Source organism: Manacus candei, unplaced genomic scaffold, assembly GCF_025592945.1.
Source record: "Manacus candei isolate 608988 ecotype Guabito, Panama unplaced genomic scaffold, ASM2559294v1 h1tg000035l, whole genome shotgun sequence".
Taxonomy (NCBI): Eukaryota; Metazoa; Chordata; class Aves; order Passeriformes; family Pipridae; genus Manacus; species Manacus candei.
In genome coordinates this window covers 1,566,716-1,592,700 of record NW_026138083.1, presented here as the reverse complement: position 1 = coordinate 1,592,700, position 25,985 = coordinate 1,566,716, and the positions used below count along the sequence as shown (strand labels likewise).

General features: G+C 43.1%; 1 protein-coding gene across 8 annotated transcripts in view; it reads right to left on the bottom strand.

The window, feature by feature from the left end:
* The window catches only part of EML6 (EMAP like 6), an 87,178-nt gene that overhangs the window by 29,352 nt on the left and 31,841 nt on the right, over positions 1 to 25,985 (bottom strand). For 4 of the 8 annotated variants that reach the window (XM_051792830.1, XM_051792826.1, XM_051792823.1 and 1 more), the window contains exons 7-25: positions 24,849 to 24,984; positions 21,980 to 22,184; positions 19,679 to 19,816; positions 18,858 to 19,114; positions 17,581 to 17,793; positions 16,745 to 16,912; positions 15,747 to 15,856; positions 13,822 to 13,940; positions 12,284 to 12,470; positions 11,705 to 11,810; positions 9,067 to 9,160; positions 7,061 to 7,161; positions 5,373 to 5,575; positions 4,479 to 4,590; positions 4,181 to 4,308; positions 2,779 to 2,920; positions 1,490 to 1,642; positions 1,102 to 1,233; positions 188 to 276 (exon numbers count right to left, since the gene is read on the bottom strand). In XM_051792830.1, the coding sequence (XP_051648790.1) occupies positions 188 to 276; positions 1,102 to 1,233; positions 1,490 to 1,642; positions 2,779 to 2,920; positions 4,181 to 4,308; positions 4,479 to 4,590; positions 5,373 to 5,575; positions 7,061 to 7,161; positions 9,067 to 9,160; positions 11,705 to 11,810; positions 12,284 to 12,470; positions 13,822 to 13,940; positions 15,747 to 15,856; positions 16,745 to 16,912; positions 17,581 to 17,793; positions 18,858 to 19,114; positions 19,679 to 19,816; positions 21,980 to 22,184; positions 24,849 to 24,984 (2,793 nt within the window). The remainder of the gene's footprint in view (positions 1 to 187; positions 277 to 1,101; positions 1,234 to 1,489; positions 1,643 to 2,778; positions 2,921 to 4,180; positions 4,309 to 4,478; positions 4,591 to 5,372; positions 5,576 to 7,060; positions 7,162 to 9,066; positions 9,161 to 11,704; positions 11,811 to 12,283; positions 12,471 to 13,821; positions 13,941 to 15,746; positions 15,857 to 16,744; positions 16,913 to 17,580; positions 17,794 to 18,857; positions 19,115 to 19,678; positions 19,817 to 21,979; positions 22,185 to 24,848; positions 24,985 to 25,985) is intronic. The other 4 variants (XM_051792827.1, XM_051792829.1, XM_051792825.1 and 1 more) reach the window with 3 other exon arrangements.

Genomic DNA, 25,985 nt, shown 5'->3' with positions numbered 1-25,985 from the left:
GAGATACAAACAGAAACCTGCACATTCTACCATTTAGAAAAGCTAGGAAAGACACTGTGGAATGAGTAAATAATTCTAATGCTAACCACTGCAAATATGGTATCATAAAAGGACAAACAGCACCATTTGAAGACAACTCTGAAAATTAACTGTCATAGAAAAAAAATCCAGTAAATGTAATTTGTACCTCAGCAATTCTTATAATGTGTCTTTTCCCCCTCGGTGCTTCAAAAAATAGTTGTTCTTTGGCACCAGAATTGACTTGTAATAACTTTCCTGGATATAAAATGAGAGATTATTATGATTCTTATTAATTATTATGACTATTATGTACTTTCTTTTGATTGAGTGAAAAGATTTCTGGGTGTAAGTTAAAAAATTTTCTCCAGGGAATTATCCATAGCAGAAGTAAAAGAGATGCTGAAATCAGCCTCCTAAGGATCCTTTACTCCCGGTTCACTGAATAAGTAATATTTTAAATACCACCCAATGTCCTTAAAAAGTTACCACTGTGCAGCAAAGCAGTGTCTGCTGATAGGAAACACTCTGCTTGTGTTTCATCATCACACCAACAGAAGGAAAAAATAAATGTGTGGGCTGTTAATTTTCATTAAAATGTTACAAGACAGCTTTGCCAAAAGCATTGTCAGCTCCTGTCCCTTTTCAGTGCCTCACTGGCACAGTGACTGACACCAAACTGCCCCTGGATGGGGAGTTTTCCATGCCCACACGAGCTGTGGTGGTGCTGTCAGGGATCTCACAGCACAGGGGGAGCAGGGCCCAGACACACAGGTGGTCCTGCATGGAATCTCATTAGCTCTGGGAAGGCTTATCAGCATGAGCTCATTAATGACCCTGCTGGACTTAATTAGCTGTGACAATCAGGCTCTCCCTTCGTCCCAGTGATTGCCAGGCAGTGCTCAGCAAGGAGAGAGAACTGGACACCACCGACTGGAACTGCACTGGCCCCACATGGTGCTCTGTGGGCAGAAGGCACGTGCATCAGTGGTGACAGCTGATCTCAGGCACTGGGAGGGGAACAGTCCCCTGATTCCCCATTTTACAGGCGTTTCCAGCAGTACCTGTGGCCAAACACGTTACCTCTGGAGTCCCAGTCGATGTGGGTGATGTAGCTGGAGGCACCTTTGCAAATACCAACTCTTTTGCTGGTCAGCACATTGTAGATATCTACAAAGTTATCATGGGAGGCCACAGCCAGGTACTTTCCTGATTCTGTAAAGAGGAGACACAGAGGTTATTAAAATCTTATTAAATCTTCTAATGAATATTGTTATGCATTTACACTGCTGCAGTGCCCCCAGATCCAGCAGGCAGGGGTGTGCCCATTACAGCAGGCTGCACACAACCACGTGGAACTGTGAAGTACTTAATGCCTGGAGCACACAGAAAGCCAGTCTCCCTTTGGAACATTCCGGTTTGTCTAGAGAAGAACAAACTCCAGGATAAACACTCCCCTCCCACCTTGTACCTCGTGAAAACTTTATATCCGAGATCATCTCCTTCCTGTGGTGGAAGGAGACCATGTCCTCCACGGTGTCCGCGTTCACCACCAGGAAGCTGCCGTCGTTGAGCCCCACGGCCAGGGCCTTCCCGTCGGGAGAGAAGGCACAGCACCGGCCCCCTGCCAAGGGAAACGCAGCCTCCTCAGCTTCACACACCTGGCCTGGAGGGAATGAACTAAAACTGAAAGGCTTTTACAGCAAGTAGGTAGTTCTAAGATAGATTTGTTGTTTATTAAAGTAAATATGTTAGAGAGAGGGCTATGATTAATGCTCTGTTACACGGGAATGTGCCCTCTGGACAGGGGGTTCTCGAGCTGGCAGTGCTGACTGGATCCTTCTTGGAATAGTTTATGTGCAAATATCACCTCCCAACTAAACTCTAAACACACTAGTGATAGCACTAAAACAACATAAACCCCCAAAACACACACAGAAAGGAAATCCAGATGGAAAATTCAAACTCATTCAGAGCAGTGTAACTACACGTCTTTCAGGGATACCACACTGAAAACTTCTTTATTATGTGACTTAATAATGGTTCCTTTCAGCAGAGCACATTTAAAACAGATGCACTGCACTTCCTCCAGTCATTTTTCACCCCAGCATTATTTCTGACCATACTCTCTCTCCTACAACTATCCTCATCCCCCAAACCATCTGACTCTGTTTTCCCTCAGCCAGTGAGAGTTCCTGTCCTCCGCATCTGTCACTGAAAATGAACAATACAAAATTTCCTGAAGGATATCAGTGAGGAAACAAAATAAGAGAAAGCAGCATTTCAACATAGCTCATCTCATTTTATACAGAGGAGAGGGCAGGAAAGCTGCTAATTTTCAGAGAAGTTGTTGTCAGATGTAAAGTTCATATTGCCACTGAAGGCTGACTGTGCCCAACATGCAGGACATTGTACATTTGTCTTTATAAGGAATCTTTTCAGGTGTCAGCAACAAACATGCTGGCCTTGGGTATTCCTGGGAAGGAAAAGGATTCTGAGTCAACTCATTCCCCTTGAAGCTGGAGGAGAAAAGATTAAAGTTCATTTATTTTACTACTATTCATTACAATAGATTACAGCCCTTCTCCTTCCTACCCTTTTCACCGACTCGACACATGCCAAAGACAATTTATTCCCTGCGCTTCCAATTCCTTAACGACTGCGCCCTTTCCCTGCCCAATTAATGGCTGTGCTGTGCCCTGGGAGCAGGGAGGGAGCTGTGCCAGGCTCTGTGCCAGGGCATGGCCGGGGGACAGGTACCTTTTTTGAGCTTCCTGACGGCCAGCATGCGGTGCTGGGCCGAGAGCTCCCAGATGCGCAGGGTCTTGTCGTCGCTCACGGTGGCACACACGGGCAGCAGGGGGTGAGCTGCCAGGCCCCACACTTCTCCTTCCATGTGGCCCTGAAGGAAATCATGCCATGCAAGACAAAGGAATGCGTTTGGGGTCGTGTAATGTGCTCTAATACCTGCCCTGCCTCATCTGACAAGTCCCAGGCAACGAGGTTTTCACCATCTCCTCTCCAAGGCTTTCCACATTCAAAAAGCCCTGAACATCTGCTCTGTTTCTCTGACAACTATCTAAAATACTCTGCCACAGCCTTGGCTGTAATTCCTATTCTACCAATATTCTCTTTTCCACACTTGAAATGACCATGAAATTGTTATGTCCCAAACAGGACCCTGAAATCCTAACATGGGCTAATCTGTCTTCAAGGTTTATGTCATTATTAACACCCTGGAGACATACTTAGTTCTTTGAATCTTTCCCCACATTCTCAGTTTTCCAACTTGTTCATCACTCTCCTTGCTTTTTCCCAGATTTCCTTCAGCTTGCACACAGCTTCTGGCACTGTGTCAAGGTTAAATCATTTCTTACTGCTCTCATTCTGGATTAGTGAATGAGCTCGATCATTTATAAAATACAGCTTCACACATTTCTGTTTGTAAGGATGCAGGCAAGGCAAATTGGAGGGACTACTTCATGTGACCAGAACTAACTGAAAATATACCAAAGAAACAGTGTTTTTGTAAAAAACAATGTTAGTCAGTCATAGAAAACAACAGGTAAAAGCTCGATAAATTACAACTCAGGAAATGCTCTATATAATTTTCTACATACAGACAGTGGGGTCCACACCAAATACATCAGCGGATATATACATAAAAATTTTTTAACCAAACTGTGAAAAATACTATTTTTTTCCAAAATAAAAAGTCCCTCTATGCTTTGCAACACCTGCAGTGACAACTGTGTGTCACTGTAGAAAGCTGTCATCACTCTACCATTTTTCACAGGATCCTTCATAATATACTGTCAAAGGAAATAAATGGAACCACACTGTCAAAATAAAATAAATTGTGTTAGTTCTACCCTTCATTTCTCATTCTTATGTTGGATCCTAAACTTAAGTGTCTAAAAAAATCCATAGAGAGTCTCATTGGCCTTTGAACTCAAGGGACTGTTGTTTTTACCTTCAGAATTCCATAATCCACAGTGAATCTCAAAGTCATTTACATAAGAAAGTATCAACTTCTGCCTGAGCAAGGAAAGGAATGGTGGCCAAGAGGGTTAATGAAAACAGACAGAAAATGACTGGGAAAATCTCATCATGTCCTGTATTTCCACAGGAAATGGTCTGCTCTGGGAGAACCCCCCAGTACCTGGACAAGCAGAGTCATGGGCCCACTTTTATCAATCTCCAGGATCTCTCCATTTTTGGTTCCCACCAGGATGTGCCCATGGCCCAGGCTGATGGCTCGGATTGAAGGGTTGTCTTCTAAAAGTAAACCTGAGCAATGCAAAGATATTCATGTCACGTGTTTATTGGGAAATCAAAGAGAGCCTCACATCATCTACAGTTTTAATATAATTACACCTGTTCAACACCATGAAAGGTGAGATGCACGTGCCTGATGGAACTGCTGGAACCCTCATCAGAACACCCTGAACAAACCATACCTTTAGAGCTGGCAGACAGTGCTGCTCTTTTGATAGCATATGTCTTCAGACACCTCTCAAACATGTCATCCCAAAGGGCCACGATTCCATCTTTTCCACCAGTCACAAAGCCCTGTGCAATCACAGAGGGAGAACACACACCAGTGTCAGCACTCCTGTGGTGAGATTAAAAACATGTCCAAAGGCAGAGGAAAGTCTCCCCTGCGTTTGATTCACGTGTGAAACTAAAAATACTGGAGTCTGTACCCAGGAGGGAAAAAATACAGGGGGGTAAGATTTAGAGCTGCTTTTCTAGGTTTTAAAGATTTAAAAGCACACAGAGTACATACTGTTGTAAGCAGTAATGCTGGACCTTGATGTTTGTCTGCACATGGAAATAAACTATGGGAAAATATGGGTTTTATCCTTAGAAGAAGCAGTAGCTGGAATAATAGCTTCTCAAGTTATTCCCAATTCAATGGCCTTAACAGATGCTTCAACCCAAGCTCTAATAATGCATTAGGGACCAATTCTTTGATTAATTCCCTTGGTAGGTTGTCTGTGCCAAGTGAATGTAAAACAGCATAAATAACTAAGCAACAAAAAAGTAAGTGAAGAGGATGTTCAGTGCTAAGATCAAACAAAAAAACTGATGGAAAAGCTGGGAACAATCAATTAGGGCCAGAAAGGATTGAGCCACAGGGATTTTAATTGACCTGGCTGTATAAAAATGTTAATAGCTAACGTTTTCCTCATGCTGTACTTCTACAGTTGAAATTATAATCTCAGAAAGGATATTTTCCCTTAGCAACATCTGCAAAGTGCCAATGGCAAAACTTGGTCCTGAACTCATTTGTGTGATGCCAATAACACATTTTGCCACAGTTTCTTTTAAAGATGGGATCTAACACACACCTTATCCAGTGCATGCATGGCAAACACGGGCCCATCGTGGGCTTTCACTGTCCTCAGCAGCAGGGTCTCCTTCCAGATGTAGATGTCTCCAGTGGCAGCCCCAGAGAACACCAGCTCCTCCATTCTCCCGTAGGACACGCTCATCATCGTCTCCAGCTTCCCGGCGGTGCCGAACGTGCCTCGCTTGGATGTGAAGCCTCCACCTGCAGCACACACAAAAGGCCTTTTCTACTTGGGTTGGTAAAGCACAAATATTTTCCCCCATCATCTGTGGCTGGCTGAGGCACAGCAGATATTGGAAATCCTGAAATCCCACGGCAAAAGCACAATCAAAGAGAGTCAGCCCAGTAATGACAGCTCTGGAGCAGCACGGACTCCACTTTTCAGATTGTCTTTCCAAGTAAGTGATAAATTTGGGGAGGAATGATGCAAAAAGAACTAATACAATGGCTGGTAGAATATTTTTTGCCCAGAGCAGCTTTTCCCAAGTTGCTTCTCTGTAGGTGACCACGACTAGAGGTTTGCTTTAGTTGTCCCCTGGCAACCTGACAATTTGGCAGCAGCTTTGCAGAGCAAATGGCAGGATTTGTTACTCTGCTGGTTGTCAGGGAACCAAATTGCCACAGCCCTATCTTGGTTCAGAAAGCAGAAGTGGCCATAAGCCCAAGAATTAATGCTTATGGACAAAACCACACACAGAATTACAAAATCCTCTCTGCAGGGGTGGCCTGGTGTCGAGTCCTGTGCCTTTCACAGTTCACACCAGACTGAGCCCCCACTGCACTGAGAGATCTCCATTCAAAATACACACTCTGACTGCAGACAGACTGCTCTTGGAGTGAGACACTGCTCAGTGCACATTCTTGCCATGGGATCTGGCAAACAGCTATGCAAGTCCACCTAATTACCTCAAAAATAACCTGCACTTTAAATGTTTTAATTTTTAATCACACAGCACCTGAACCACTTGAATGCTTGAAGCGTGGTACAAGTGTAGGAAGTTCTTATAACCATCTCATTTTGAGCTGCCTGGAGTTCTATTTTTAGCTGCCCTTGTGCTGAGTTTGACACACAGAAGATGCTCCCTGAGATCTTTATACTGAGTACTCATGCCATGTGTGCACAATTAAAAGTGTGAAGAACTTTTAATGAATAATGAAAACTCCAGCCCTGAATTAAAAATACCCTCAATCAGAACCCAACCCTGTGGCCTTTCTCAGTCTGACAGAACAGCCTGAATATTTCCCTTAGTTGTCTACAGAATCTCACCCTGGTTTTAAATACTGGAAAATACATTTTCATTTTACATTATTTAGAAAACTCTTGTGTTGTATGACAAATATATTACCTTGATATCTTGATTCTTGTGATACCATATCATGATTTTTAGCCTCGTGGATAACACAGAAATTCTGCCAAATTTTCCAAAGGAGGGCCATCATGTGCCTAAGTGAATTCCAGGGCTGCATGTTCTCTGGGAGCCAAGGATGCTTTGCTCAGGAGAATTCCTTAATAGTGTGATTGAACACAACTACCTGGAAATCCTTTTCACCCCTTCAATATTTTGGTAACTGAAAATTGCTTCACAAACAAAACAAATTCTTAAACTGAGAACATGGTGTTCCTGTACTAAAAAATATACACATTCTTATATAAATTATATATAAAATACCCAATATATAAAATACCTGTTTGCTGCCAAAATTTGATGTGCTTCATCCCAACTGTGACTAGTTTGTCAACATGATGTGGATTACACTTCACTACAAAGATTTTATCTTTATGTCCCCTGCAATAAAGATAAAAATAAGAAAAAAACATGGCAAGGGATGACTTAACATTTCCAACTAATTAAATCATTAATGTAAATCATTTCCCCCCTAACAAAAGGCAGAGAGCCATATTTGTAATCTGCAAGGGTTTAGCCCTGGAATTTTGCCCCACAGGGGTGGCAGGATGAATTTGAGCATAAACCACAGGGGAATTAGAGTCCAGAAATGTGGGGAATAAAAGTTATCTCACACTGAATTCCAGTTCATTAAAGTCATAATGAAGAAGCAGGAAACAAAGGGCAAGGCAATTAGGAGAAGGCTTAAAGGTCAACATAAATATTTAAATGGATGAGAACTCAACTAATAAATATGAAAAAATACTCTGACAAGAAAATGAGGGAGTGTTTAATCTAATGTCCTTCAAGCTGAAAAATAAAATAACAGATTATGAAATTATAATTTAGGAAACAGTTCATTCAGCAGCACAGACACCTTCAGGTTTGGTTCTCTGGTAACAGAAGTTATGCTTTCTGAGGTATATATTTATAAATTGATTTTTCCTGCTCTTTGTGAAGTCTCTGCATATTTCCCAACTAACAGCTTAGCAATAACAGTAGCTCCATTGGATACACACAGCATGTTGTGCTGAGAAGAACCTGAGTGCTCTGTCCTGTGAGCACCACAAGCCAGGCAGAGACACAGCTCATGGTTTTTGAAAGCTGAAAGGTCAGCCTGGGAATACAGAAGGTATTCTGTGCCTGCACATCAGGCACAATCTGTCTGGAGACAGCGAGACTGGGACTGCAAAGCCAGAGAAAATGTCATGTTTTCCAGCACAGCCAAGGCTGTTGCTAAGCAAACCCTCCAGCACAGGCTTTAATCAGGGTTTAAAACCTCCCTGCCCAACAAAGTGCACGTGTGACACCAAGTTGTGTGGCTACCAGAGGTTATGGGATGCACACACGGAGTCAGACGTGCGTTCCCTCAGTGCTGCTACACCAGACAGCGCTGCCACGGGAAAACCTGGCTGCTGCTGCAACCAGACCAGAAGAAAAATAATAATAAATGCCTTTCACAGGCACTCTTTTGCAGTTACACCAATAATTTCTCCTGAGCAATGCTACGTTTTATGTGGCTGCAGACAGCAAATGGAATTAACTCCTTGCATTTCTGGTGCATGTGTCCACCCTTACAGGAATTCTGCTCAGTTCTGGTCCCTGACCTCCCAGGCACCTCTGCTTTGTGCAAGGGTAAGACAGAAACCAGGTTCTCTAACAGTCTGACTCTTCTCCAACCTAATACTATTCTTGCAATTCAATATTTGAGATTAAAAAAGCACACATGTAAACTTTGATCCAATTCTCTTCCCAACATTGGTCCTTCCAAGGAATTGCAGATGATTCTTCACTATGGGGTTATTGGTTGAGCTTTCCGTGAGTGACTGCAAAGAGCAAACAGCTCAGGAAAAGCTGACTCAGAGGAAAGGCAGGATCAGCACTCCTTGAAAAATCTATATTTGAGGGAATGCTTTTTCTTTTCAGAGAAGTGATCTGCTGTGTACACTGGTGGAACCCAGCATGTCATCCAATGCATAAAGGAAGTGATGCCTCTCATGACCTCTGCCCTGGGTCAGGACATAACATTGGGAAAAAATATAATATAAAATATTACAAAATATAACTTGACTTACAAGTCCTTAAATGAGCTCCATATCAACATGGCTATCAGAAAGGCCAGGGAACTCCTGATTTCCAAACACTGAGCTGCAGATCCCAAGGGTTTTAATCTGGGATGTTGCTCTGAAGCACCATTCTGTTCGCAGAGGGAGTTGTGGTTTATTCCTTTGTTTATAGGAAAGATGTGGATGATGCTACTCAGAACAAAGTAACCAGAGAGGACATTCATACCCTGTGTATTCTCACCTGGTTGTTGCCAGCTTTTCCCCTTTCTTCCAATCCCAGAACACAATGGCATGATTGTCATCCAGCCCAACAGAGGCCAAACACTTCCCATCAGCTGCACAGAAGCAACACTTCATGTTAAAGGTGCTAAGGCTCTAGCTGAGAATGGAGCAGGCAATGAACACAATGACATTGCAAACTGAATTCCTAATGAAGTATTATAAAGCAAAAAACCAGAATTAATAGTTGGAGAGACTGGAGTTCCGATTCCCTGATATATTCCTTACAAAACCATTGATCTTTCCCAAAAGCAGACAAAAACCATTCCTTGTGTCAGCACAAGGGAGGTAGGAAGGATCAAACAGACAATGACAGTCAAGTTCATAAAGCCCAAGTACACTAAATTCACATCACATTTTATTGGAAATATTTCTGACCAGATGATGCTTCTTTCCTTTTGCACGAAATGGTGAAAAGAATTATTAGAGTATGAACTGGGTGGTTAAATTTTCATAGGCAATGTGATGAAACTATAAATATGATAGAAAATTTTAAGGCTAAAAATAACTGCTGGCTCTCCTCTTTCACTGCAGGAAAGACACAGCACTACTGATAATGAGAGGAAGAAAAATACATAATTTAACAGCACCCAGGCACGAAATAACAATTAACACCACCATTGTTAACAAACTTTCAGAGACAAACTTCTGTCCTGAAAGTCTGGCAAGTTAAAAAAACTAAGCTGCAATTGTTGCAGTACATGACAAGACAACTGAACTTCACAGGATGCAGCAGGAGCTGATTATTGGCTTAGTTATTTAATTGAGGAAAAGCTAAAGCTGGAGGGAACAGAGCTGGGCAGAGGCTGAACCAGAACACTGATTTGGGAATGATGCTTCTCACAGAAGGCAAGAAGGAGAAAGGGGAATTTCAGAATGAGGAAAAGAATTCACAGTTGAATGAAACAAGCCCAGATGGAAGCAGTGAAGCAGGCAGGAAGGAATGAAGTAGAAAAACAGGGCAGGAAACCAGAAATGAGCTTATTACAAAACCCAACCAACACAACGACTGAAACTTTCTTCACCTGGAGCAGGAGGGTTTGTGCACTAACATGGACTGCACACTCCCACTGACATCTCAGGGCATGGATGTTGGATCAGCCACCAGAGGGCACAACCAAACACTGCAGGAATGAGGTTCTCATCCTGGAATCCCACTGCCACAGCAGGGTCCCACCGGAGGAGCCGTGCCCTGCCCGGGGACTGCAGCCGTGGCACACAGGGGGTTTGAAGGGCAGAGAGAAGCAGGTACAGAGTCAGCTGCCACAGCCACACAGGGGTGGGAGCTTCAGCTTTGTCTCTTTAAGCTCCAAGTAATGTGACTTGAATCTGATTTTGAAATATCTTGTTATTCACACAGTGAAAACTCCCTGTATAAGACCAGGGTAGCCCTGTGAGCCCACAGTGAGGTGCATATTTGCACAACTGTCCCCTCTGTCTGCGTCAAGAACACAAACTAAAGCCAGTTAGGAATGCAGTTTGTGCATTATTCTTGGGATCAGGTTCTAAAGCAACACAGCAATGTTGAGTGGTCACTACATTTTAAAAAAATTTTAATATTTTTGTACAGATTCATGCCCACAGAATATGTGGCCAGCTTATTCTTTAGACTTTTACAGAGCTATGTGGATTCTAATTCCCAGAACACTCCTACTTGATAAAAATGCAAACCACAAAGTGTTTTCAAATATATGAGCATTTGTTCAACTAAGGATCTTAACAAGGAGCTTTTCAACATCTATGCACACACTGGCAATTAAATCATCCTTATCCATTTTCCCTTCTCCTGGCACCAAATCTACTCCCAGAGCTGGGTTACACACACAGTGGGTCAACAATCCCACATCTGAATTCCAGCTCTTGGATGGACACCAAGGCTCCTCTTCTGCTAATGGAATATGACTCAGTTCCACAGATTTGTCTTTGTGGAAGTCATACTTCTTTCATACAGTCCTGTCTCATAAGTGTGATCTATGTCCTAATGACATGAAATAAGTCTTGTTTAATTGAAAAAAAAATGAGATTAAGGAAAGGATAATTCAACTAAAGTAATATTTTTTTCAATAGAATGAGGGAGAGTAAATGTTCAAGCCCTTTTATAAAGATGCAGAAGTACATAAGTCCCCACCATATGGCTGATGTTCTTCAGTGCTGCACACAGGAATTATCCCTTAAAAACTGAGATAGCTCAGGGCACCCAACTCAGAAAGACAAGTAGGAGAGACAGTAGACAACTGTTTGCCATATTTACTTCTTCTGTAAACCCACTGAAAAATGTGAAGAGTTGTATGAGCCCAGAGATGACATTTACAACTTGTTGATACACTTTGAGTCACCATCCTGCCTGCTTTTAAATTCTTCCACCACTGTGCAGACAGGCACCAGAATTCCAGCTGTACACTTGGCACTATCTATTAGAGACCACCAAAATCAATTATTGACAGACTGACTTTACCACACACACTATTTTCATCCAAACAGACAGCAGACTTCCATGTGAAGTTGGTACTGGGTGTAATTTTACAGCTATTTGAATTAACATTTCATCTCAAGGGTTGCTTTTTAATTCATCATTTAGACAAATGTGGGTTGAGGCTCACCTGAAAAATCCAGTGCACACACTCCTCTCTGGTGCTGGCCTTTGAGCAGGGACAAACATTTCAGTGTCTGGGTGTCCCAAACATGGATAGCAGCATCCCTTCCAACCTAAATCAGAGGGTTCATTGGAACATCTGCCCACACAGGTAATGAGCACTATCATGTCTTCAAAGCACTCCAGAGGGAACTACTTTCCCACTTGCCCTGTTTTATCTTTTTCAAGACCCATTTTCTCTTTCAGAGAAATATCAGTGGATGGTCTCTAAAATGACATTACTCAGCATCACATTCATGGAATAAATTATCCTGGTGTATGAATGTATAGGAACACACTGAATATATCATATTCAGTACCAGATATCAGTAGTGTCCAACACAAACCAGCTTTTATCTGAGCTTTTGAAAGCTACTACAGTACAAAAATACTGTGCCTGATCAAGGAAAGTCCGAGACCTCCTCAGGCACAGACCATTTTCGGCTGGGCAGGGATACAGGAAACAACACACAGGAGGAAACACCAGACTTAGAGAAAAAGAGAAGCACATTTTTCCTAATTATAAATCCTAATTATAAGCCCCCACCTGCCCCGTGGCCACGTAGTCCTTGACGGGGTGGATGCTGAGGCTGAGGATGTCGTCGTCGTGGCCCAGGTAGAGGCGCTGCGAGTGCTGCTGTCGGTTGTAGACGACGGCGACGGCGGCGATGTGATAAACCACCTCCCCTGTCTGAGTGTAGAACAGGTTGTTCCTGCAGTCATAGCCCCTGTACCTGCAGCCAGCACACAGCACTTCAGTCCCGGGAACACGGGGAACAGACTCTGCAAATCGTTTGTGCGGTAACAGCAAAGGGGTCTGTCCTAGTTAGAACAGCTGGGACCAGTTCATCACTGATGGGTGTAACCCAAAACTGTGTACTCTACAGCCTTCCATGCCATTGCCCAGAAACTGTTCTCAATAGACCATTTACACCCTCTGCCCAGAGCAGCCCTGACTCCTCAGGCTATAAACTGGGTGTTCAGAGGCCCATGAGACAGGAGGATGCTCCTGTGCTCACACCCAGTGTGGAACTCCCCGCCCTGAGGGAGGCACTGGGCATTCCTGCCTGAACTGGAGGATAGATAATCTTGGGGTCTTGGGACTTTTTTAACCACTTGTGGGATCCAGAGGAAGACTGCAGACCACCACTCTCAACCAGCCTGAGACCACCACTCTCAACCAGACTGCACCAGCACTCTCACCAACAGGTTTTCCCCTCTCCTTTTCCTTTGGACTCAGGGGGCCCAAAGAACACCACTCCACTCTGTTCACGCCCCAGGGTGCTGGGTTATACAGTTGGGTTTTGTGGGTTAAAACCAACTGTTTGTCTGTATAGTTGTACTTATTGTATTATTTTACTAAATTGTTATTCTGACTTGTAATCTCTCTTTTGAGTTGGGTTCATTTCCCTGCCAGTTTACCTTTAAACCAGCACAGGGTCCTGTGGGTTCAACCTCAGCTCAAAAACATCCCAGACTATTCCCCACAGACTATTCCATTCTCACGGTTTATTTTGCACCCAACGCCTAAATTAGCCCTGATTTCACAAAAGCACATAGAACTGTGCCCAGGTAAGTTTTACAGGGAACAAGATTCAAGTAGAAATCGATCAGGCATTTTAACAAATCACAGCTATCATAAGCAACTTAACTTTGCTCCAGGAGACACTGGGTGTAGAGAACAGCCAGTGTAAAATGAAATTTTACAAAATGCAACACTGATGTATCATTTATCAAATGGCTACAGTATTGTAACCTTCCCTTGCTCCTTAACAAATAGGATCACAGACTGGTTTGGGTTGGAAGGGACCTTAAAGCCCATCCAGTTCCACCCTCTGCCATGGGCAGGGACACCTTCCCCTATCCCAGGTTGCTCAGAGCCCCGTCCAGCCCAGCCCTGAAATACAACTGAGAAAAGAAAACCTATGTCTGATATTCTAAAAACTACCCACGGTAATAATGACAAACAAATTACTGTGGGTAAGCACCAGAAAACGCTTGGCTAATGCTCTGATACGAATTGTTAAAGCATCCCAGCAAGGTGGACCCCTCAGAAATGACAAGTATTACCCAGTGTTACCCTACCCATGTATGAACTGCAGCTTCAGGCTGTCCTCGGGCGCTCGCTCTCGCTTCAGGAAGGGCACAGAGTGGTTTTTCTCTTTACTTTGCTGTTTCAGCTGAGGTAGGTCTTCTTTGTAAACCTGGAGGAGAAGTGTTCAAGTTAACTGCATGGCTCTGGTTCTCCAACTGTCTGTATATATGAGCAAAAGGCACTTTCTTTCACCTATGAAATGTAGTCTGTGCTACTGTGATGTTCAGCAGCTATAACACAGAGCCAGGCACTGTTGCTCCCACCCTTCTTCCAGATGATGAACTCCCCTGACCTGAGTGGCCCAGAACAGCAGCAGTGCATCTTTTCTAGAAGATTCCAGTGTCAGTTAGTGAAAAGGAATGTAAATATTGACTGGAAGTCTTTTAAGTGTCTTCAATTCATATGTGCTCCAGCGTCCATGCTCAAAGCCGAGCATTGGTGAATTTGCCAACGTCTCCAGAATGCCAAAGTACAATTACAGCTCTATAAATACTCTAAAGACACAAAATACTTTCCACTGAAACATTTCAAAAATGCTGAAACTCTGGGGAGCTGCTAAAGAGGATCATCAGAGCCATGGTCCCAAACAAAATCCATTATAACACTGAAATGTAGCTTTATTGTTTGTTTTCTGTGCCTTTTGGACAAATGGACAAGGAAACTGCCATTCCCACAGAAATCTACCTGAGTGCCAGCACAGAACACTGGATTTTTGGAAGAAAGGTGTTCAAAGAACTGAGTTTTTGAAATGGAAGGCACACAGAGCCTTAGCACCATGTATGTACTTTATCTGGAACGTTCTCACCATCTACTCTTGCTCCTCATGCAACAGAAAACAGGAGCAGTGTTTTCCGATGCATCTTGAAATCGAGAATCCTCTATGTGCTTCAGCCACAACATTAAAAACACCCAACCCAAACCCCAATTCCCAACAAAAGATTAATGGTTCTGTTTCCACGTCAATTATTTCCTTTAACAAAATGCCAAGTGCAGCTTCTGCTCGGAGCTGTCTCACACTTCCTATCTAAGATGTTATTTTAAGCTGCTTCTGGCTTTTCCATGCATTAACCTGCCTGGAACGTTGCTGTTTAACTGCCTACAACTCCCTTTTCACTTTTAGTTTTTAAACCCAGACGTCCTCTCTGACACACAGACAGCGTGGAGGAGGATGCCGTTTGATTGGAATACAGATGGAAAAACCAGGAGAAGGAGGAGGGGAGGAGGAGGATGGGACAAGCACTGCAGTGAGACTTGGGAGTAAAAGAGAGGGGAAGGAGAAAATTTGACAAAACCCTCTGTTTAATTTGCCAAATGTGATTGATCTCTGTAATAAACAGGCAAAAGAAGCTGTTGGCAGAAGAGTCTGTGTAATTTATTGCAGAACCTGGAAAGTGAGGTGACAAGACAAAGGGTGCCTTTGGCTAAGGCATGGCACATTACAGGTGAATTTTCCATATCCTAGAGAGCAGCCCCATGTCAGCCATTAAATCCCTCAAACCAACCTGAACCAAGCTTAGTTTGCATTTCCCACATTTCTTACAAGGTCCCAGTCCTGCTCTGAGGAATTCCTGACCTTTCACCACTGCAGCTCATGGGGGACAGTACAAGGTGACAGATGATATCTGGTTCACAATGACAACAGCTCCTGAAAACCAGGTTCCAATGAATTGTAAAGAGAAGGCAGAGTAACAGAATGGTTTGGGTTGGAAGGCACCTTAAAGATCATTTAGTTCCAACCCCCAAAACCCTTTGAAATTCTTTTCTCCAAAGCCTTTTAAATTCTCCCCCCAGCTGAAGTAAGCTCTGGGTTTATCTGCATATTGGCTGTGCAACCTGCTGAACACCATCCCAATCAGTGTGATGAACAGTCAGTATGACCTGTCAGGTTATACCGAGTGTGTTCCTTCCCACCCACCTGGCGATCGTAGTTGATCTGAGCTTCCTGCTCGATGTCGGAGTCCAGCTCTGGCACGTCGGATAAATCCGAGTCCGACTCCTCGCTGTAGGAATCCACACCACCCTCTGCTTCAAAACCAAAACCAACACACTGAACTCATTGAATGCCAAGGGAATGGGATGGGATGTTTTGGCAGAACTTAAACTCTGGGCTAAGCACTGCTCAGGACCTTTGGAAGCAGAGGCAGTTGTTAAAATGGCAGGGGCTGCCTGCCTGTGCCCAGTTTCATTCCTGTCTCTCCTGTTTCCCTGCCTGGGGCAGGAAGGTGGCAGAGGGAAGCACAGTCACGGAGTAGTTACTGGTACAGTTCCAGTGTGAAAGAATTCCGCTTTCTTAACAGGCTTTGGAGTGCAATCATACAGAAATGGCAAATAAAAGCTTGCAGTGATCACTCCTTGTGTTTAAAATAACTGCTGTAACAAGGTATTTGACCAAATTGTGCATTTATGGAGTGAAACTTTGCCTTTTTGCTGCAGGGAATCCAGAGTTTAGCAACTGTCACTGTGTAGTTCATACGGCTTTGGTAGTTTATAAGTTTCGAGAATATAACAAGAAAAAAATCTAAAGTACAGCTACCACATAAATATGTGAGATTGCCCTGCAAAATAAAATTAAACTATTCAACACAGGTAGCCAGATTTTTGAATGCAAGTTACGTGGCTAAGTTTGAAAATTTAATTTATCTGGTCCCTCTAAATGTCTTCTTTCACATAGTTTGATGAATACTACTCACGTATTCCTACACATACAATACTGTATGCTTTTAAACTGCAGCAGTTTCTAATGCCCCTTGCCTCAAATCAACAATTGCCTTTGAAAAGCCAAGTGCCCAAACATCCTGAGCGTCTGTAACTCCAGAGAATTATAACAAAAATATTTGCTGTTAATTCAGTAAAAGCTTCTCCAGCAGTGCTGCATTCTGTGCTGATTTCCTTTGATAAATACTTCATGTTTACCTTGTGGAGAGGTTTCCAGGATGCCATTTGTTATCCCTTCTGGAACAAAGCGCCACTGGAAAACAGAGTGATCAGCACCTCCTGTGCTCAAAACCCACTGGAAATCATGGGACCAGCGGACATTGGTGACGTGTGCTGAGTGGCCAACGTACTTCCTGAACTTGGCTCCTAAAAAACAACAAGGGAACTGTTGGCATGGAAGAAGGAAAGAATTAACATAACCAACAAAGTTGGGCTTTTAGGGGAAACACAGTCTAAAGACACTTGTGAGAACTCAAAAACAACACCCAAATGCCTCATTTGATATTCTGCTACAGAAGTAATTATAATGTAAAAAGAAGTGACATAAAATTATATGAACAATATCTTCTGTTTTCAGAAAGCACTTAGATCTTGGCAGGAATTAAAAACACACAGGGTTTAATCTTCCCTTTTGTTGCCATGACTGCCAGCATGAACTCTACACATGTGTTACATCTTGTCCTATAAACACAAATTTTGAAAATAGACTGATGTGATATCAAATGAAACACTCAAGATCACAGAAGGTCAACAGGTTGTTTTATTTATTGTTGGCTTTATGCTTGGTGCAGTGCAAACCCTGAGGAAACAGCCACATTCTCAACAGTTCTAACACCAAGTACATACCCTGTATGGGTAGGGAATTGCTGCAAACTGAGAGGTTCAAGTCTCATCTTTATATCCATGAAAAATGACACAAATTGTGCACACACTCCTATGAATTATATACAAGAATGAAAAGCCACCAATAGGAAATACACTGATGTGGTATTAAGGTAAATACTGCATTTGTCAGCAACACAAAAGTGTCCTACCTTTCTTTAGGCACGGAAATCTGAATAACTTCACCAGCCCAAAATCATCTCCAGTCACCAGCACGGAGCTGCTGTAATTGCCATCCACGGAGTTGACATCTGTAATGTTTGTGTACTTGGGCCAAATCCCACTCACTTCAGAGCCCATCACACAGGTCCAGGAGGCCCAGTGGATTCCTTTGATCTCATCTTTGCTGGTGAGATGCTTCCCAGCTGAAAATGTGCAAGTGCATAATTGAGGTAATAATTTGCTTTTCAGTAAACTCTGTTTCTTTTCACCAAATCTATCTGTGTATTCTGATTGGGATTAATTTTTAACTTCAATTAAAAAGATTCACAATCTTCTTTAAATTACTGTAATCCCACATTTGTGGTGTTTGAGGCCATCACAAACCTTAGGAGTTCTAATGCAGCTGTATTAGAATTAATTATCATACTACTGAGAATTATATGCTAATTAGAATTAGCGTGCTAAAACCTAAAAAAGTGGAAAAACTTTATAATTCCACATCACTTCTAACAAAGAAATGTCTTCAGTAGAAAGTATATGTATGTAACACACTCTCCAGGACATTTTTAAGTGCTAGAAGATTAATAACTCAAATTTTTAAATCATGTCACATATATTTGTAGGAATTTGTTGCTCTGATCATCTCGAGCCCCTGAAATTTGAGTATTTGGTCAGTCAGTCATTCCATGGCACTTTTCATTTACAGAGGCTGTTTTATAGTTGATTGAAGGCTGCCAAATTAGCCCAAAATGAGCACAAAATCTTATTCCTAAAGCTGTCCTCTGTTCTGCAACAGTTTCTTCTAAACATTAAAAAGCATTCTTAAGTAAGAGTAAGAATAAATCCATTATTTATCAGTGTTGTTTCTACTAACAAGCTCTGACACTGAGAACTCAAACAGTTCTGTTTTTAATTATTACATTCTTAAAACCATTCTAATCACTAACACAGGAATAGTTCATCACTTGAAGGAAGCACAACAGGGACAGAGGTGCTTTGGTAGTTACCCAAAAGTGAGTCAATCTCTCAAAGCTCCTGTGTAAAACCATAAAAGTGATGGAGCAGAAAATGCAGAGGCAGCGTTTGCTGAGAGCTGAAGGTGGGTATGTCCCGTGACTGCCGCTCTGAAGAACGAGCAGCAGGTATTTCTGTAAACTCCAGCCCAAAAACTCTGCTTGCAGGAGTGTTATTTCCCTCACGTTTGTGGTGTTCTCCTCCAACCCCCCCTGGTTTCACTGGTCCATCCCAGGAGCCCTCCCAGACTCACAGGGCATCTTGTAGAAGAGCCTCTCTCCGGCGCCGTCGTTGGTCTGCAGGAATTTGCTGTCCACGGACCAGTCGAGGTGGGTGATGAAGCTGGAGGACTTGTTGCACTCCCCGATTTTTTTGTACCTCTGGGCCACGGCGTAGATGTCCACGGGGCCGTCGTTGGAGCCCACGGCCAGGTAGGAGCCGTCGGGGGAGAACTTCATCTCGTGGATCACCTCCTTCCTGTCCTTGATGTGAACCACCTCCGTCATGTCCCTGCAAGCACCAAGGTCATGTAAAACCAGATGCATTTGGTAAGGACAGCTTTGACATCCTGGCAGAGTCCTTAGAGGAGAATCCTCCCCCACCCAAGACAGACATATCTAGGGGGCAAATTAGCAAAGACAAGATTTGCTGGGAGAGAGAGATTAACTTCTTCAGAAAAACATTAGTGGTTGGGATGGCTGTTAAATGAATGTGAACAGCCCACTTAAGTTTTGTTAAAGTCAATAAAGCAGAGCATTACAGGGGTTTGCACAGGATTTTCTCTCCTATCAGCCAGTAGTTCCAAGTATTTTTATTATATTAAATACATGCTTAACAAACACATGGAGTAATGGTAAGGAAAGGAGGAAGCTCTTCCAAGTATCAGTTAAAGCAGACTGTGTATTTTGAAATCTGGGGGTTTGGCTATTTCACTCTATTCATATGTATCTTGAAAACGCTTTTTAAAAGTCTTTCAATTACCAATTGTTTTGCCTGGAACGTGTCTGAGAGGGAGTGAATGGTATGATGCAGGAGATGCGCTCTCCCAGTTTTTATCCCTTTTTCCCCTCTTACCTCACTCTAAGGACAATGAAGGAGCCATCCTTCATTCCCAGTGCCAGCTGGGATCCATCGGGGCTGAAGGACACACTCCTCACTGCCTCCTCCATGTTGCAGCGAGCTATCAGGGCGTGGTCAGCCAGGCTCCACAACCTGCTCCAGAGCAAAGGGAAAGCTGCAGTGCCTCGAGGAATGATGCAGGAAGGATTTGGAAAGATTTTGAAGGAAACAGCAGGATAAAATTTGCCTCCAAAATGTTGCTTTCACATAAATCACTTTGTCCAATACACTAGAAGAGTAATTGCAAAATGCAAGCGGGATAATTCAATTTTCTTTAAAAAATACTGCAACTTTTTGAATTAATGGAAGGGTGATTTCAAATAGGAGCTTTTTACTTTTGTAAAGTAAAGAAGAGCCTTTTGCACACATACAGGCATTTGCATAAACAACTGACAAAATAAAAGCCTGGCTTTGCTTATGAAAATAGAAAAAGTATCTTTTAGGACAAAATACTTCTGCACAGTACATTTTGAAAAATCAGGGAAATATACTATTTCCACATGAAAAGTTCATGTGCTTTGAAAACAAGGCATTATTATAGTATATATACCACCATTCTTTGGCAACTTTCCTATGTGTTTGTTTCAACGACTGGGTTTAAAAAACCCAAATAGGCTCAATGAAACATTATTCTATTAGTTAATATTCCAACTTTTTCCGTTCTGTACCTGACAGATGAGTTTGTTTATTGGAGCCTCCCAGGAGACTCGGTGGAAGCCGTGGCTGTGCCAGCAGCTTTGCTCCGCTCTGTCCCATTCCAGTGGAGGGCACGATTTCACACAAACATCACAGACAAATATTCAAAGGCATTCACAGAAAAACAGGTTCTAATCAATCTTCTTAGAAAAGTAGGAGTACAGAGATCCCTCAGGAAGACAGAAGTGGAGCAGAGCTGCTCTGCCAGAACATCCCATGGTGCTGTAGCCAGACGTTGTCCAGCACACAAAGACAGGTGTGAGGTGCTTTGAATAAATGTAATTAATAATTCTGGATGCCTCCAGACAACGGTATTTTTTCCCTGCTCCTGTGGTAACAGACAGGAAGCAAGCAGCTTTCCTCCTTGATATGCTTTGTTTTGGAAGTTTAAAATGCTGGAAACCTATATCTGGCTGGAGTCTTCTCTCAGCTGGGCTGGGGAAAATCTACAGCAACCCTTTCTCAACAGGACATCTCAGACATGAGAGTATCACCTGACTCACTAAATACTCTGATTTCTAAAACAGTTTAGATTTACATTATAGACTCACTCTTCTCAAAATTATGTGATAATCAAATACTAAGAAAAATTACCCAGTGAACAGCAATACAGAAATACTCCTGTCAATCCAAAGAAAACTGGAAGAAAATCCTTTTGTGTATGTTTTTATTTGCATATTTCACTGGAATTCCTCAATGAAGACGTAGTACCTAAAAAACTCCCACTACCTGAACTGGGATTCAAATCCCACGCTCTGTAGTGGCTCAACAGCTCAAAGGGCAGGAAAATCCCTGCACATCTGAGGGGATGGCAATGTCCAAAGGCACCAGGGGTATCATAACTGCCACCCCAGCGATCAGAGCCATAAGAGCAGCACTAATTAAGGTTCGATGTGCACAAAGAGATCCTGCAGTGCTTCCTGGAGGGGCACGAGGGGTCAGGCCTGCTGTGAGTCAGCAGTGCCTTCCGCAGCTCCAGGCCAGGGCTCAGTTCCTGTGCTCACCACGAGATGAGCCAAGACAAGAAATCCAGTCTTAGGGTGGCTTATTGGCTTGAGGGCAGTGCAATGCTAATCCCAGCTTTGTAGAACGGGCCTGCATCCTGCCAGGGTGGACTTGGGCCTGACTGTGCCACTGGGCACACAAACACAGGCACAGGAGACTATTCCTGCATTTCAACACTTGTGTAGGAACCAGGGAGAAAACATGACTGCACTGAACAACTGGCAGTTCTTTAGTCTCACACTTTGGATTTTAACTGTGATGAGAAAGTGATGGAGGATGGCAGGAATGGGAAACCAGTACATCAGCACTTCCAGCAGAGTAGAGAAACCCAGCATGTTTTGAACACAAATTCTGATTATTTTTACATGATGTGTGGAGCCCAGATATGAAGGCTGAAGAGAATAAGCAAAGGTGCTAAGAAAAATATGGGGGAAAAAAAAATTTCCTTAGTAGAAGGCCAGAAAATAAATCAATTACAAATGAATGTGCACATGAATGATAAGAAATAAAGAACTCCAGCCTTGAATGATAAGAAATAGAGAACTCCAGCCTTACCGTACGGATCGGTCATCGCTGCCCGTCACTGCCAAGGGCTTCTTGGGGTGCACTGCCAGGGCCCAGAGCTCCCCCTCACAGTGCCCCTGCATGATCAGCATGGGCTTGTCTCTCTCTCTCACCAGCACCTCGAAGATCTCGCTGTCCTGGGTCCCTGCCAGCAGCCTGTCAGCCTTCCAGCACACGCTGCGGATGGACAGACCTGCTGGGACGGGACACGGGGCTGTGGGCGAGGCACTGCCCGAGCCCGGGGGGGCACAGGGGCAGCAGCAGCACCGCGGCAGCTCGTTGAGACCCGGCACCTTCTGACACTGGGGGCTCACACAACAGCACAGTCACTCCAGTCTCCAAGCAGTTGTGGTGGATTTTCTCCCTCGGGCAGGGGAGGAGGAAGCTCCAGCCTGGGAGGACTCTGTGTGGGTGACACTGCTGTGCCAGGGCCTGCAGGGACCCAGAGCCGTGCTTGGGGCACACCCTGGGGGTTTGTTTTACAACCCACTTCCATTTCACAGGACTGAAACATCTAAATTCTACATTAGGCCAGGTGCCTGTGAATGAAGCTGGGTTTACTCATTTTTTCAGGATTTTAATTTTTTGCACACTGCAATAAAATTTTAATGGGGAATTTAAATGCTTTGTGCCCATGTTGTCACACTTATCCACTTTAGTCACAATGGATTATTACAATCAAACAAAAACATCCTCCCTCCCAGACTCCAAACCAAGAGAATTTTGCTTTGTATAACTTTTAGAGAGCTTGATCTTATTCCACAATTCTGACCCTAACTCTGGAGCTGGAATTTTACTAATCACAAGCAGGCTGAGCCATTTGGTGACATTGTCTGGCCAACTGCTTGCAGTGTTTGTGTTTTCTGTTCCAGTACATGAAAATTCAAGTTTGGGTAATGGGCCTAGATGCTGTGAGATGGGAATGAATAAAAAAATCCATTTGTCATGTAGTCAAGGTCAGCCACACCATCATTTTAACATATTTTTGGAACCAAACACATAATACAATTACCTACCCGTCACATAAATAAAATATTCTCATCTCCCAAGAAGGTCAAATTAATCTTCATTTATTTTCTTGTCCATCTCCAGCTGCTTTTCATTTTGATAATGTCACTGTGTGACCCAGCTAAATCCATCCAGAAGTTCTGACTCCCACCTTTGATACACACCAGTGAGCACCCAAGGCATGGAATTCACATATTAAGTGGCAACTGGGTGTTGTTAAGTTTGAGAACACAAAGCACACCTTTGGATGTGGGAAAGGCAGTGTTCTGTGGGACATGCTGCACATAAAGATTAGCTGTTATCAGGGTTTGTTACTAATATACCTCTACATTACAATACAAAGCCAAGCCTGTGATCAGATTGCTGCTGGTGATGCATCTCATTTAAAAAGTGTTCAGTGCCCTTCAGTGCAGGATGACTGAGGAACAGCAAATCCAGGGGGTGACAAAGGGCTTCCTTCAAATGACAGTGACAGGGTATAAGTCATGCTTGGATTTTATGGCCTGTAGTCACCCCCAAGCTCCTCATTTTTTATAGCTGCAGTCAGAGCAGTAGCCCCACCAGATTTTTCACAGATGTCCTTTTCCTTAGTCCCAGTGATTATCCCCATGGGCACATCATCTTTGGCTAAGCTTGGACAAAATTTTGCAGCCTTGCTTAAGGCAGCTTCTTGCATCATTAAAGCAGGCACTGTTGTAATGTTGCTCTTTTTTTAACAACAAACGTAAACCTGAAGAATTTTAATGCTGTAAAAGCAGCGTTCTAGTTTGAGTTTTTAGAAATCAATTAACTTTTCAATTTTTAAAAACTGTTCTAATTTATATACAAATCCAAAGGGCAGCTCAATTCACTTTCTACAAATGAAATTTTTTATTGCTTTTGCCAAGTAAGACGATGGAAAAAACCCCTCCTGCCTGTCTCAGCCCTACAGGTGCTGTTGCAGTGCCTGGTTCTACTCAGCTCCTCTCATCTCTATGTTCTGTGCCCTGTGGCATTTAGGAGATGGCAGAAATCAGGACATCAAGTCAGAACGACTCCATGGCATGTCTGATGAGGATTCACCTTCAGTACAACTACAGTCAATTATTTCTCCACAATTTTTAGAAAGAATTACAGAGCTGCTGTAAATGGTCATGAGGAACTGCTACTGGTTTCTAGAAAACTCGTGTTAAACATTATTGCTCTGGCTGCAAAAAGCGACATAAAGCCAGGACTGCCGAGCAAAGGGACTCCTGGTTGGGTGTCTTGGACACCTTTGGGAGGGTTAAATTCCATGGGTGAACACTCCAGAGAGGCAAAGTGCTGGAGCAGGTTCCCTGGGATCTCTGGACACTGTGAGTGCCCTGAGAGTCTGCTCATGAACTGAAGTGATGACTCAGCTCACAGGAAGCAGGATTAGATTCAACAAACATGATGATCATCAATTTAATAACATTCTCTCTCACAAATCTGCCAAGTGCTACCTTTCCAAATGCACTAATGGAGGGCTCAGATGGTCAGTCAGCATCTTCAAGAGTCAGGCTCCAGAAATCTCAATTAGTCAAATGAATTGCAATTAATTAATTAATCAAGGGTTACCTAACTCCATTCTCTTACCTTTAGGTGTTTAATTAGATTTTACTTATCTTCTTGCATTTGCATGGTGAGGAGCATCCCTCTGTTTATACTATGAACCATGGAAAACTCTTCAGGCTACAGCATTGTCAGAGGTTAAGGGGAATACAGATCCAAAAATACATACAGTCATTGAGCAAAAAAATCAGCAGCATGCAGAGACATTTATGCTTCACATTCAGTGTGTCATAATCCATTAACCAGATGTGTAAAAGCCATTAAAGGAACAGCTCATTACCTTTGTATCCTTGTTCAGTCTCCCTGAGATCAATTTTGGTAATTGGTTTGAACTCCGTGTCCCACAGCCGAATGCACCCATCTCTCCCTCCGGTGGCAAAGCCTTCCTCACAAGCATACATGCTGAAAATTCCAGCCTGTCAACCCATGGATAACGAGTTTTAAAGGCCTTTACAACCCACTGGAACACGCAGAGCAATTATTTTGGGACAGACTCTTGTTAAAGGTCAGAGGCTGCTGGGCAGCAGGGTGTTGTCCATCCCCAAAGCACACCAGCACACACAGCTTTTATTTCAAGTGCTCCACTTCAAGTGGGTTCTGTAGAAAGCTTTGTGCCAAGAGCAGTGCCACGGCCTGCTTGCAGAACTCCAGATTTGGTGGAGTTAATATTATGCCAAGGACAATTAAATAAAAAATGGAACACTTCAAATAACGAGCTCCCCAGAATAAACCAAACCAAGCAAAGGAGCAGTACAAGGATTCTTACAGGTGCAGAGGTGACTGAGACATTCCCTCAGGAATTCAGCTCAGACATCGTTTGGAACCTAACAGGAACTGAAAGAGTGTCAATTCATTCTCTTGGTTGAAAACAATTTTCTATCACACTTTGAATTTCTTCTTCATTTTTGAAAATGCCTCATGACTGCTGACTGTGCTGGACTACCTTGGAATAGCTCAGGGAGTGCCTGCTGAGCCAGGATTTTGTCAGGAAAACCTCTCAGTTAAGGGACAAGTTGAACTGCACAAAGATTAATACAATGGAGAGAAGAACTTAGTATTCAAAGTGGCCTTGTGCAATTTCTTAATAAAGTGATATTTCTAATTATTAATTACATAGAGATTAGAAACTGGGCAGGAGAATGCATATTAGCCATGGCAAATCCCATAATTTATCACATTATATCTAAAGAGATTGTATTTAATCATTCTAATGGATCTAAATAAAATTCTGCACATCTCCTACGGGGGGCTATTGTTTGCCAAAGACATTTCTGTGTTACTGCAGCTGCACATCACGTGGAATTTCACAGAAGTTCCTCAGCTAAGATGTCCCACTGACACTGAGACTCATTACCCCTCATAAATTAGGGGTTACTTCTATGAACAACCAGCACACTTAGAGCTGGTTTGAAGAGTT